The 14,233-nt window shown below is 35.3% G+C and overlaps 1 protein-coding gene across 1 annotated transcript in view; it reads right to left on the reverse strand.

The window, feature by feature from the left end:
• The window catches only part of ARAP2 (ArfGAP with RhoGAP domain, ankyrin repeat and PH domain 2), a 217,157-nt gene that overhangs the window by 100,013 nt on the left and 102,911 nt on the right, over positions 1–14,233 (reverse strand). Inside the window, exons 20-22 of the mRNA XM_064584359.1 lie at positions 10,965–11,128; positions 6,094–6,306; positions 2,826–2,931 (exon numbers count right to left, since the gene is read on the reverse strand). Of these exons, the coding sequence (XP_064440429.1) occupies positions 2,826–2,931; positions 6,094–6,306; positions 10,965–11,128 (483 nt within the window). The remainder of the gene's footprint in view (positions 1–2,825; positions 2,932–6,093; positions 6,307–10,964; positions 11,129–14,233) is intronic.

The following is a 14,233-nucleotide window of genomic DNA, read 5'->3' on the forward strand; positions in this document are numbered from 1 at the left end:
TTCATTAAAATTCATTTAAGAGAGTCCTGCATCCATGCAGGAAGGATTGTAGCTACAATGATATTCCTTAAGCCATATTTACACTTATTAAAGTTCTGTGGTAATTCTTGCTGATAGCAAAACAAACCAACCCTTTCATTTTAATGGAAAATGTTTTTTTTTTTCTTTTTTTCAAAACATTCCTCATCCTTCAGAGATCTCACTTCTCAAGCTACTACTATATTCTTCCTATCCTCCCAAATGTTGAAAACTACATATGCTGACAAAGACAATATTTTTTATTTTTAAAATTTTCTCCTCTGATCAACAGTCTGACACTAAAATGTTAGAATTATCAATCTGATACAAATTCATAATGAAGAATTAAAAGTTTCTATAGAGTCCACCATGAGAAAAATACTATGCTCACATACAGACTCCTGCTAGAGAATTCTGGTCTCTTCTCCAGCTTCCCTCTTAAGCGAGTTTCAAAAAGTTTGTGCTTATGCACTGGATTCATTTGGGGATTCTGTACCTGATTATTTCTAATTCATTTAAGAAATCTTCCAGTATTCTATTTATCTGAAATGGGTCTTAGCTACAGAAAGAAACACTAAAGTGATAGTTTACTGGGGATTTCATTTTAAAACCATTTTCTTCACCCATCCTCCCACCCACCTACTCTGGTACACCAGTTGTTCTCTGTATTTAAGAATCTGGCTTTTTTTGTTGTTGTCTTTTTTTTTTTCCCCTTCTTTGTTCATTTCTTTCTTAAATTCCTTATGTAAGTGAAATCATATGGTATTTTATGGTATTTGTCTTTCTCAGTCTGATTTATTTCACTTTAGTATAATATCCTCTAGGTCCATCCATGTTGTTGCAAATGACAAAAACCTCATTCTTTTTTATGGCTGAGTAATATTTCATTGTGTATACATGCTACTACTTCTTTATCCATTCATCTATTGATGGACACTTAATGTTGTTTCTGTCACTTGGCTATTATAAATAATGCTGCAGTAAACATAGCAGTGCATATATCTTTTTGAATTAGTGCTTTTACGTTCTTTGAGTAAATACCCAGTAGTGGAATTATCAGATTATATGGTAGTTCTATTTTTACTGTTTTGAGCAACATCCATACTATTTCCACAGTGGCTACACTATTTCATATTTCATATTCCCACTATTTCATGTTCCCATTAACAGTGCATGAGGGGTCGCTTTTCTCCACATCTTTGCCAACACTTATTATTTCCTGTCTTTTTGATACTAGCCATTCTGACTGGCGTAAGGTGATATCTCATGGTAGTTTTGATTTGCATTTCCCTGATGATAAGTGATGTTGAGCATCTTTTCATGTGTCTGTTGGCCATCTGACTGTCTTCTTTGGAGAAATGTTTATTCAGGTCCTCCACCCATTTTTAATCAGAGTATGTGTTTCTCTGTCATTGACTTGTAGAAGTTCTTTTTTTTTTTTTTTTTTTTTTTTTAAAGATTTTATTTATTTATTTGAGAGAGAGAATGAGGGAGAGAGCACATGAGAGGAGGGAGGGTCAGAGGGAGAAGCAGACTCCCCGCCAAGCAGGGAGCCCGATGCGGGACCCGATCCAGGGACTCCAGGATCATGACCCGAGCCGAAGGCAGTCGCCCAACCAACTGAGCCACCCAGGCGCCCGACTTGTAGAAGTTCTTTATATACTTTGAATATTAACCCGTTATTGGATGTATCATTTGCAAATATCTTGCCCCATTCAGTAGGCTTCCTTGTTTTGTTGATAGTTTCCTTTCCTGTGCAAAAGCATTTTATTTTGGTGTAGTCCCAAAAGGTTATTTTTGCTTTTGTTTCCCTCCCCAAGGAGACATCTAGAAAGATTTTTCTAAGGTCAATGTCAAAGAAATTACTGTCTATGTCCTCTTCTAGGATTTTTATTGTTTAAGGTCTCACATTTAGGTATTTAATCCATTTCAGTTTCTTTTTTGTGTATGGTGTTAGAAAGTGATCCAGTTTCTGTCTATTGCATGTAGCTGTCTGGTTTTCCCAGCACCACTTGTTAAAGAGACTGTCTTTTCCTCATTGTATATTCTTGCCTCCTTTGTCATAAATGAACCATGTAAGCATGAGTTTATTTCAGGACTCTCTATTCTGTTCCATTGCTTTGTGTGTCTATTTTTGTGCCAGTACCATACTGTTTCAATCAGTAGAGCTTTGTAATATATCTTAAAATCTAGGATTGTGGTACTTCCAGCTTTACCACTATTTCTCAAGATTGCTTTGGCTATTTGGGACCTTTTGTGGTTCCATGCAAATTTTAGGATTACTTGGTTTTAATTCTGTAAAAAATTCCATTGGTATTTTGATAGGAATTACATTAGATCTATAGATTGCTTTAGGTAGTATGGACATTTTAACAATTTAATTCTTCCAATCTTTGAGCATAGTATATCTTTGCATTTATTTCTGTCACCTTTAGTTTCTTTCATCAGTGTTTTACAATTTTTGGAGTACAAATCTTTCACTTCATTGGTTAAGTTTATTCCTAAGTATTTTATTATTTTTGGTGGAATTATAAATGGAATTATTTTCTCAATTTCTCTTTCTGCTACTTCGTTATTAGTCTCTAGAAATGCAACAGATTCCTATATATTCATTTTGTATCCTACGACCTTACTGAATGCATTTATCAGTTCTAGTAGTTTTTTGGTAGACTGAAACCATTTTTAAGATATGATGGGAAATTCACAGTCCCATATAGAAAGTTTGCTATACTACTTTAAATTTAAGAAATAATGACATATTGAAAGGCATGTTTGAAATGTCTAAGAAAGCTCATGAAACCACCCACCTGTAAAGGTGTTCAATTACAGCTGCCAACGTTGCTTGGTTGACCCCTGGAAGAGTACGTATAAATGCTCCATACTTTTTAATTCTTTCCTTGTCATCCTGAGTATCTAGAGGTTAAAAACAAAACAAAACAAAAAACAATTTTAGACCTAAACTAGGAGTCTGTACTACATATTTGCCTTTTAACAGTATTTTAAAAGAGTAGTCATTATTGTATTTCACTAAGTGATCTAATCGAATTTCAATAGAATAAACATTCAAACTTCTCTAATTCTGGAAAAGCATTTATATCAACATTACATAAACTATAGTTCTAATACTTTCTAATTAAAAATGAAGCACTTTCAAAACCCAGGTTTGCGTTTTATCTTCCACTTTACGAACTACTGAACTTCAACTAATAGGAATATATTTAATTAATAACTCAAATTGGAGTACAAATTGAGAGATAAACCAAAAGTACTTTCTTTGGCTATGGAAAGATTTCATTATCTGTTATTTGAAAGTGACATTTCTGATTTTTTCTCTTCGGGAAATCACAAAAATCTTACCAAAACTACGCACCATCCCAAAGCTATGAACTGCATTACCCCGCAGATCCATGTTTAAGGCCTTTTACCAACCCTGGCACCTCCAACTCCTTGGAAAAGGGAGGGGGTAATGAAAGAAGTCATGAGCAGACCCTGAAAACTATTACACAGACTTAGAGGAGAATAGACCCTCTGTTATGGAGAGGAGGATGAAAAGGAATTATGCTTCCTTACCCTAACTCCAGAGGTCAAATACTTGGGAGAAACTAGACCCAGGAACTCCCGAAGTTCTAGACTCTAGAAGATGTATAGTGGTGGTCTGATCTGACCTGCTAGCTCATAAGGGAAATGAAAGGCCATTCTTCAAATAAAGCACCCTTGTGCTGACTTTGTAACTTAAGGGAATTGCACTTATATATTCCCTTGCAATTCCCAACTACCTTTGGAAACAAGACTTTTTCATTTTCTGCTTAGCCCTACCTATTCTATTCACAGAAAGCCAGCAGCACATTAATGATTCTTTAAAAGTACACAGTCACTTGTAAAGGGCATTAGGATCCCTGGGGAGGTAAGAAACTCTGTGGCACATTTCTGAAGTAGACTCCTATTCAAAACTGTAACTGATAGCTCTTTTGTACTGATTTAGCCTGCACGTAAGGTCTCCAAAAGTAAACGTGATCATACGGACTTAAGCCTGCTAGTGGATGACTCTCTAAAAGCAAGAGTGGAAAACACCCAAATTACATTCAAAGGACTATACTGGAAGTGAATGAAGAATTATCTATCATCTCTAGTACAATCCAAATTTTACCCTCTTCTCATCCAGTTTCTAACTGTAATGGTATTTATTTAATAAAATGTAATTAATTCTACTACACTTACTGTAAGAAGTCATGCTAGTACAGCATATTTTCACAAATCTAATAAGGATAAAATAGATGATATTTTCAAAGTAAAGCTTAAGCAATCTGAAAGTAAAACTTTAGATTTCAGGTCATACAGAAAATACAAGGAACTGTTCAGCTAGCCACAGACTTCAATTTAATGGTGTTCTTAGAACAGATCATATATCATATAAATAAGTGGTACGACACTGTAAGGCATTCTTTGCCTCAGTGCACAGGACCCAAGAGAGCTCTCGTACGAGGTCACCATGAACGTTCCGGTTTATTCTTGTCAGATCCAACATAGGGCACTTCTGACAAGTCAGGGCTATGCTGGATCTAAAAGCAAATGACTTTAAGGCTACCTGACCTAGTATCCAAAACCTTCTCCAAGAATTCACATATAAGTAAAAGGTGAACACATTCCTTTTTGACACATGCTATTATCTACCAACTACCTCCCCCTGACAACATTAAAGACATAGAACCTGATAATTGAGCAAAAGTTTATTTGCCTCAAATTTTTGATAACTGATTTTACAACAAAGAAATTATAAGCCTTTATCGAGATGCTATAATTTCATAGTTATAAATTACAAAGAACTCTTTCCGAAACAAAAATGAGGGTGGCAAGATAACTGAGCTTAAAGAGATATATTATCTAATTCCATATTTTATATCCCATGTAATTATGCAATCAACTCTCTCTTTGATTAGAGTTGAACCTATTGATTTGAGAAATATCAGGAGGCAAATAAAAGGCTTCTGAATTGGTAGTTAAAAAAGAAAAGCTTTATTTTAATAACAATCCCACTCCCTGCTTGCTGACACTAATACAGGTCATTCTTGGGATAATTTTCAACCTGTGAATGTTTTATGACATCATTTCCACATTAATCCCTTAAAATATATTTATATTTGAGATTAAACAAATACTTTCACTGAAAAGGCCTATTTCTCAACAGAGGAATATCATATAGTGAAATTCAAAGGTCACTTTTGCAAAAAATCTTGAAACAGATTAAATGTACAAGTGAGAAATATATTAGTAAATTATGGTAAAAAATTCAATATTTTTAATTGAAAAAAATGAAGATTGAAAATCATTTTTAAAAACTGTAGATATATGAGAAATGTTTGTGGTTTATTAATATAATAAGGATTATATATAAATTATAGGTGTAGGGACAAAGACTATAAAATAATATATAAGAATGAAAATTGTTCTATTAGAAAGATAGAATTAAAAGTAATGTTTACATTTAAAAGTCTTCATTTTTGTAACATTTTTGTAAAAGGAGTTATTTTGAATTAATGGATGTAAATGTAGGTTTTACTGAATCAATTTAAACCAATAAGTGATTAAGTAACTACTTTTCTAGGGTCATTTCTTAAATAGTATAAAGCTTTTTTTTTTTTTAATTAATGAAAGAAAAACGAAGAAAGAAAGAGTTAAAAAAAATACTGTTATGTACCCCTACAGAGGTAGAGTAAATGATAAAGGTGAAGAGCCAATGGGGAAATGGGATAAAACAAATCTTATATTACACCTTTCATTTTAATCTTAATGAGAAATTAATAGCATACATGGACTTGACCATAACACTTCTAAAGTTAAAGCAAACACTAAGAAACCTGAAAACTAAGAATTACTTTAACACACTATTTAGCAATTATTACTATAAATTTATTTTGAGGTAGATATAAACAACTATTGATATTTGCACAATTTCTGTTCTAAGCCATTATGTACATTTTTCCTTTCAATTAAATTCTCAGATTATTAAAGATTTTAAAAATATAATTATAAAATTAGAAGGCAAGCATTTATTATGTTCTATATTATATGTAGTACCTAAAGCAGAGATCCAATATGGATAGAGCTCCTTAGTAAGAAGTGCATCATCAATGTCAGAGAGAAATTTTTTCAACACGCCTGTCACATCTTCAAGCTGATGTTTTCCAGCTCTCAATTTAAAGCTTCTTGCATCCTTTTTGAAACTCTCCAGGAGTTCACTTATGTGCAAAGGATCACCATTCTTTTGATAGATGTATTTGTACCCTAAACCTTTGTTTAAAAAAAAAAAAAAAAGTTATATGAAAAAAAGTCAAAAATCAAAATCCACTTTTATATCTTAAAAATAGAAAAATTTTGTGTTGGGATATTAAGCAAAACAAAATCATTACCCAAGAGTTGATATAAACATGCATGAGGGAAAAAGCCTCCCCAGCCCACTAATTTTAGTATTTAAAATGTAAACCTGATGAGCTATTTCAGCCTCAGCTGTTAGCAAACCCCTGGTCAACCCTTCCCCCAGTTTTTCATGGTATCTGCAAATGTTCTTTTACCACAGGTACCCTATCTTCACTTTGTCTCCCAGAATTCAAGCTTGTCTCCAGTTTCGCCGGTAAAGAGGCTCTCTGGTATAATATTTCTTAACCCGTCTGCACTCATATTTGTATATTAATTTCTGTTTCACATTTTCACCTTCTTCTAGATGAAAGATTTGGGTCATTTCCTTTTCTTTGTTTTGTTTTGCTTTTTTGAGGGGGGAGAGGGGCAGAGGGAGAGGAAGGGAATCTCAAGCAGGCTCCACACCCAGCACAGAGCCCAACATGAGGCTCGATCTCCCCACCCTGAGATCATGATCTGAGCTGAAATCAAGAGTCAGACACGTAACCAACTGAGCCACCCAGGTGCCCCAAGGGTCATCTCCTTTTCACAGTTCTTGATTGATTCATTAAGTGCCCTATATAAACAAAGGGGGGAGGCATGGTTAGTAAGAGGAAGAAGAGTAAAGAGGAGTGATTGTAATGATGATGATACAAACAAAAAAAATTAAATGCTCCCTTGCCCCCCCTCCCAGGTCTCTGGTGTCTCCTCCTTCCAAAACCTCATTGAATTTCCTATATTTATTCTTCCTACCATCTCACCTTCCTGTTCATCGTTGAACCACAATCTTGCTTCTGTGCCCAATCCCCACTCTACTGGGACCATCTTCATCAAGAATACCAATGACATCCTATTTTCTATATGCTTTTCTATTTTTATCCAATGAGAATCCCCTGCAGTATTTGACATTCCAAATGAATCTCTGCTAAAATTCTTTTAATTTCATGGCCTTCATGACATTATGATCCCATATCTTTCTGCCCCCTTCCTCTATGATGACTCTTCCAGTTCTCTAGTTATACTACCACCTAATATTTACTAATGATTCCAGAAATCCATCCTCGAGTCTCTTCTCTTCCCAATTCCTCCACAAATTCTCTGAGTGAACCCATCCAACTTTATCACTTCAACTACTACATACACATTTTCACCCAGGTTTTCATTTCTAAGATGTCAAACACACACACACACACACACACACAATCACCCTTTAATATACAGATTCTTTATAATATACCTGTAACACACACACACGATTGTCATGAACAAATCAAAAAAATCTGAGGAATCAAGTCTCCTGCCCCATTTGCTATGTCACCTACCAATCCCAATATGTTCTTTATCTTGTTCCTGTATCTCAATACACAGCAGTGCCTTCTCCCCAGTTCTTTGTAAGTCATAACTTTTCTTTCTTGTTTACAGTATTAAAATGAAACAAAACAAATGTCACATATATTTTTCATCATAATCTTGCTCTCAAAACTGTCCCCCTTTTTCTATCTCATGTACTGTTATTTTTTGCACTCAATTCCTCACTACATTTTCACAACACCCTGCCCCTATTCTTGGGCAGCCCTCCAGTCCGCCTCCACAATGGTAACAGCTTGATCTGAGATACAGGTCTGCTGGTGTTACCAAGAGGCTTAAAAATCTGCATGCCACCTTCCCACTGCCTAGAGGGCAAGTTTGAGTATATATTACAACATTTAAGGCTCTACATGAATAAGCCTAACCCTCCTGCCTCTTATCTTTGGTTCTGCCAACACTAAGCTCTGGCCACATTTAACTACACAAAGTTCCCTCAACAGATGACTTCCCTCATGATTCTATACATGGTCATACCCTGTTCCTCCTCCTAGAATCCCTACTTCCTTCTCCTAACTTGCTCCTGTTTTCTCTTAATCATTATGGTAGGCACCACATCTCACCCATGAAGCTCCCTACGACCACCCCTACTCTGGGTGAAATTCACCCCGTACCAACCCCTGAACCTCTCTACCACAGAATTTTGTACACTTGAGATGTAACTGCCCAGCTGTTTGTCTTTGATTCAAAAAATGTGTAAAAACCTAGAAGGCAAGGATCATGTCTTACTCTCTGTGTACAGTTAACTACACTATGACTAGAACTTAGCAAGCATTCAATAAGTGATTATTTAATGCAAGAATGAGCAACTTCTACAAAAAAAAAAAATGGGACTAAGTTTTTGAGCTATTATGTTCCTAGCTGAGTGAATTTCTAATAGCTAAGTCCTCAAATAAGTTAACTGCATGTGAATTTAAAAATTTTGTTTACAAAAATTAATTTCCCCAAAAAACTAACTACTATAACCCATTAAAAAAATTAAAACTCTAAAAATTTGACTCTGAACTTGGTCAAGTTCAATTCTTGACACTGTGAGCACGAAAAATTGGTCTTCAGATTTTACTTATTTGAGAGAGAGAGCTAGAGAGCACAAGCAGGGGAGAAGGAGAAGCAGGCTCTCCACAGAGCAGGGAGCCTGATATGGGGCCCGATCCCAGGAACCTGGGATCATGACCTGAGCCCAAGGCAGCTGTTTAACCGACTGAGCCACCCAAGCGCCCCTGGCTTTCAGATTTTAATACAAAGGTCAGGAAGTTCAAAATAATTGCTGTTGTAAGCTCTGAGTCAACCACCTGCATTCTATTAATTACTGGGCATTTTCTAAGTGCATATGGTATCTTCCCTTCTATACATGCTGGCAACATTGGGTTTTCCCCATGTTCTGCTCATTAAAAACAAACAAAACAAAACATAAAGAGTCTTTCATTGGCTTTATTACTTTAAAATGCAAGTTAATGTACCTTGTGCCAGAGTTACAAAGTAGTTTTAATGTATGAAATTTGGTTGAAAAAATCTAATGCTTAATTCAAAGAAACATCACGAAGAAACTTCTGATTTCCCTAGAGAAACATTAAATTGGATACACTGGAGCTAGAAGAGTTATTTTAATCATTTCTCAGCTTATGAAAGACCCTATGCCATTATGAAACTAACATGATGTGAAAATTCCCAATGAGGTTATGCTCTTGCTAAAACATAATATGTGTGTAATTCATTTATACCTATGAAATCCAAGTGTGCTAATAAGGAATGGCTAATAAATGAAGACCATAATCTTCCTCCTCCCCCATTTTCATATAAACAGATGATTACCGTTGATAAAGAGAACACAGACATACTATCATAGGAAGGAATTTCATAGAGTAATAGCCACATAATGTGATTACATACATATTTACAGTAGATATATAATTCAAACCTATATAATTCAAACCCAATGAATCTGAATATCAATGATAACTGTACTTGGATTACATGTGAAATAAGCAAAATACATAAAATGGTACTCTCTCCAGAAGAAAATAGATTAATATATGCATGTTATAAATTTAATTTCTAAAAATTATTTTTTTCATGGCCGTTATTTTTGACATTTTGCTCATATCAGTTTATTGTCAGTTCTCAGACTGAAACCCATGATTCATGGCTTTGTCTTTAACTTTTTACTCCCACTGCTGTATTTCCAGTACCAAGATCAATGGCTGGCACACAACAGACAATAAATAAGTAATGAACCAGTAAAACAATGTTTTACAGCAGCTCTCTCACTGATTACACCTTCTTTTCAAAATAAAAACACCCAAGGACACTTCTAATATTGGGAGAACGAAAATAAAAGTTAATTGCTTTTCAAAATATAAGATCAATCATTTTACTTTTCCACATTTGTAATCTAAATCAATGGCACTTATCTACAGATTAACAGGTAGAAAACATTTTTATATTAAAAATAGTTAACAAATTTCTACCTTTTAGAGTATTAAGGAAATACGTAGCAGAAAGAAGGAATTTGAGGAATTCAAAGTAATTTGAAAATAAACATGAAAAATCAAGGCATACTTTATTTACTTTTCAGGCACATCTAAAATACTATCACACCATATTAAATTAAAATGAAGCTAGACCATGTGTCAACCAGTTGTTTTTTACTTGCAAGCTATTCATAAAAATGCCCATTAAAATTAAGTCAAAACTATTACGATAACCATGATTCTTAATGTAAACGTGAACAAGAGCATGGTGAATGAAATAAATAATCACATATACTTTGAATGTATGGCACCAAAAAAATAAATTCTCTCACATACTGTCCCATAGTTTTCCACTTCCAAAAACATGCTTATGGGGCAACCCTTTGCCTTTTCCTAGACTTTATTGTAGGCTTGTAACCTCTTAAAAATATAGTCTTCAACCTATTTCTAATATACATTTTACAATATAGATTCTTTCAATCTGGCATTTAAAATTTTTATGCATGTGAAAGAAGAAAATAGTAAAAGTACATTAAGTAATTTGAATTTTATTGGGAGAAGGAATGGCATTTGGCTGAACAGGGACTACGTTTTTATTTTTCACGGATGTACTTACAAATATAAAGCTCTAATGCAGTCCAATGGAGGTACCACTTAAAAACTCTAAGAATGATAGTATGAGTTCTGGGGGTTGAATAAAAACTCTGTGATACTTACCATACTGTGTAACAAATGCTATACAGCTGTTCACAATAATGGGAACGTCATTTTTGCTGAGCTGCTGATCCTGTAATGCATTACCATCTGTACCTGCTGCTTTCTCAATTGCGGTATGCCAGACTGTGAAATCCAACTTGGTATGCCCATGGATGTATAATGTTCTGTAAAGTTTAAAAGCATTTCAAATTATAATTTGGGTGTTTTTTTTTTTTTAATTCTTAATTCTAGACAGATTATCCTTAAATCCATATAAATGTGATCTTGTCTCATCCATGAGAAGAAAACCCCTCTGTCTACCACTAGCTTCCATTCCATCTCTCTTTTGTCGGTGCAGTTACATCTCTCTAGGAAGTACAGAAGTTCTCTGAATTCATGGTCTCACCTCCCTTCATTTCCTGACCCCTTTTATTTTGTTTCTGAATAACTGAACTGAAACTACTCTGGCCAGCATCATGGGTGACTGGATTTTGCAGCTACATTTTCAAGATTTTTAAAACTGTTGATTTCATTTCTTAAGGAAAAAAAAAAATACATTTTGGCTTTTGTAATGCAATTCTTTCTGGTTTTTCCTCCTGTCTTTCTGGTCACTCAATTTCTACACAAGCTCACTTCCTCTTTTTGAACCTCAGTGCACTTGCGTGAACTCCAAGGACTCTGCAAAGACCTGTCATTCATCCAGGCCAATGGTTTCGTCCCTCACCTGGAGGTGGTAACTCCAAATCCCTATCTCCAGGTTATAACTTTATCTCACAGATCAGATCTCCATGTGACTGAAAAGCAAGAGCATAAAGCAGCCAAGAGACTGGAAAAATGTAATCATCTCTCAAATTCAAATTTTCACTCTGCACTTATTTCCTTTGTGACCTGGGACAAGTTATCAACCTTCTTTGGGCCTCAGTTTCATCAGTGGCAAAATGAGGGTAATAATAGTATACACCTCAACATTCAGTGAATGTAATATTAGTAACTAAGTAGTAAACCATAATAATAATTAATATTAATTTTTGGACACCCTCATCTTAATGTGCCACAATTATCTCAAAGCTTTCTCTTTCTCCTACCAAACTGGTACAAAAATCCTCCACTTATCCTACCAGAAATCTAGGATTTTTTTTTTTTTTTTTAAGAGACAGAGAGTATGCACGCGCACACACACACACGCAAGTTGTCGGGGGAGGGAGAGAATTTTAAGCAGGCTCCACGACCAGCATGTCTAACGCAGGGCTCAATCTCATAATCCAGAGCCACCCAGGCACCCCAGGATTAATTAATTTTAAATTGGCTCCTGCCCCCCCCAACCCCATCACTGCCACATGAATTCTGTTGATTCTTGTTCCTGAATATATTTACTCTGCTTCCTCTTCATTCTGACATTGATTTCAGGTCTTCACACTGCTCCTTAAGGTCGCCAAAATGCCTCCTAATAAACTTGCTTTCCCACTTCTCCACCTGTCTAATCTCCACTCCTCAGGGCTGCCAGAATGATCTAATATGCAAAACTAATCTCAAGACTGAGAAATGTAACTGATCTACCTAATACACAGAAACAGAGAGTTAGGCAAAATAAGGAGACAGAGGAATATGTTCCTAATGAAAGAACAAAACAAAATCTCAGAAAAACTAAACAAAACAGAGATAAGCAATCTATCAGATAAAGAGTTCAAAGTAATGGTCATACCACTAAATCAGCTTTGCAAGAAATACTAAAGGGGATTCTTTGAGTGGAAAGGAAAGACCAAAAGTGACAAAGACAATAAAGGATCTGAGAAAATCTCCAGAAACAACAAAACACATAATAAAATGGCAATAAATACATATCTATCAATAATTACTTTAAATGTAAATGGACTAAATGCTCTAATCCAAAGACATAGGGTGTCACAGTGAATAAAAAAACAAGACCCATCATTATGCTGTCTACAAGAGGCTCATTTTAGACTTAAGGACACCTACAGATTGAAAGTGAGGGGATGGGAGCACCTGGGTGGCTCAGTCAAACATCTGCCTGGGATTGAGCCCCACATCAGGCTCCCTGCTCAGTGGGGAGCCTGTTTTCTCCCTCTTGTGCACTCTGTCAAATAGATAAACTCTTACCAAAAAAAAAAAAGAAAGTGAGGGGATGGGAGAAACACTTATCACACAGATGTATGTCAAAAGAAAGCTAGGGTGGCAATACTTATATCTGACAAACTAGACTTTAAAACAAAAGGCTGTAAGAAGAGATAAAGAAGGATATTATATCATAATAAAGGGGACAGTCCAACAAGAAGATCCAACAATTATAAATATTTATGCCCACAACATGGGAGCACCCAAATATATAAAACAATAACAAACATAAAGGAACTAATTGATAATAACACAATAATAGTAGGGGACTTTAACACCCTGCTTAATCAACAGATAATCTGAACAGAAAATAAACAAGGAACCAATGGCTTTGAATGACACGCTAGACCAGATGGACTCAAAGTAAGGATCATAAAGATATTTACTAAAATCAAAGGAAAAATGAATGAACACAGGTAGAACTTCAATGAAGAGGTAGAAAATATAAAAAACAATCAGGGCTGAAGAATACAATAACTGGAAGGAAGTTAGGAATCAACAGCAGATTAAATGATGCAGGAGAATGGATCAGTGGAGAGGAATGGAAGACTGAGGAATGAAAATCACCCAATCAGAACAGCAAAAAGAAAAAGTAATTTAAAAAGTGAGCACAGTTTGGGGCGCCTGGGTGGCTCAGTTGGTTAAGCGACTGCCTTCGGCTCAGGTCATGATCCTGGAGTCCTGGGATCGAGTCCCACATCAGGCTCCCTGCTCGGCAGGGGGTCTGCTTCTCCCTCTGACCCTCCCCCCTCTCATTCTCTCTCTCTCAAATAAATAAATAAAATCTTTAAAAAAAAAAAAAAAAAAAAAAGTGAGCACAGTTTAAGGGACCAACCGGACAATGTCAAGTATTCAAATACTTGCATTAGAGGAGTCCAGAAGCAGAACAAAGAGAAAAAAGGACAGAAAACCTATTTGAAGAAATGATGCTTGAATACTTCCCTAACCTGGTAAAGGAAATAGACATCCAAGTCCAGGAACAGAGTCCAAAATAACATGAACCCAAACAGACCCACACCAAGACGTATTATAACAGTGTCAGGAATTAAATTGAAAATCTTAAAAGCAGCCAGAGAAAAACAACTACTTACATACAAGGAAACTCCATTATGACTATCAGCTGATTTTATATCAGAAATTTTACAAAAGGGAGTAAC

The sequence above is a fragment of the Mirounga angustirostris genome, unplaced genomic scaffold (assembly GCF_029215605.1).
Source record: "Mirounga angustirostris isolate CCGP_5_RB_7025 unplaced genomic scaffold, mMirAng1.0.hap1 SCAF_2, whole genome shotgun sequence".
Taxonomy (NCBI): Eukaryota; Metazoa; Chordata; class Mammalia; order Carnivora; family Phocidae; genus Mirounga; species Mirounga angustirostris.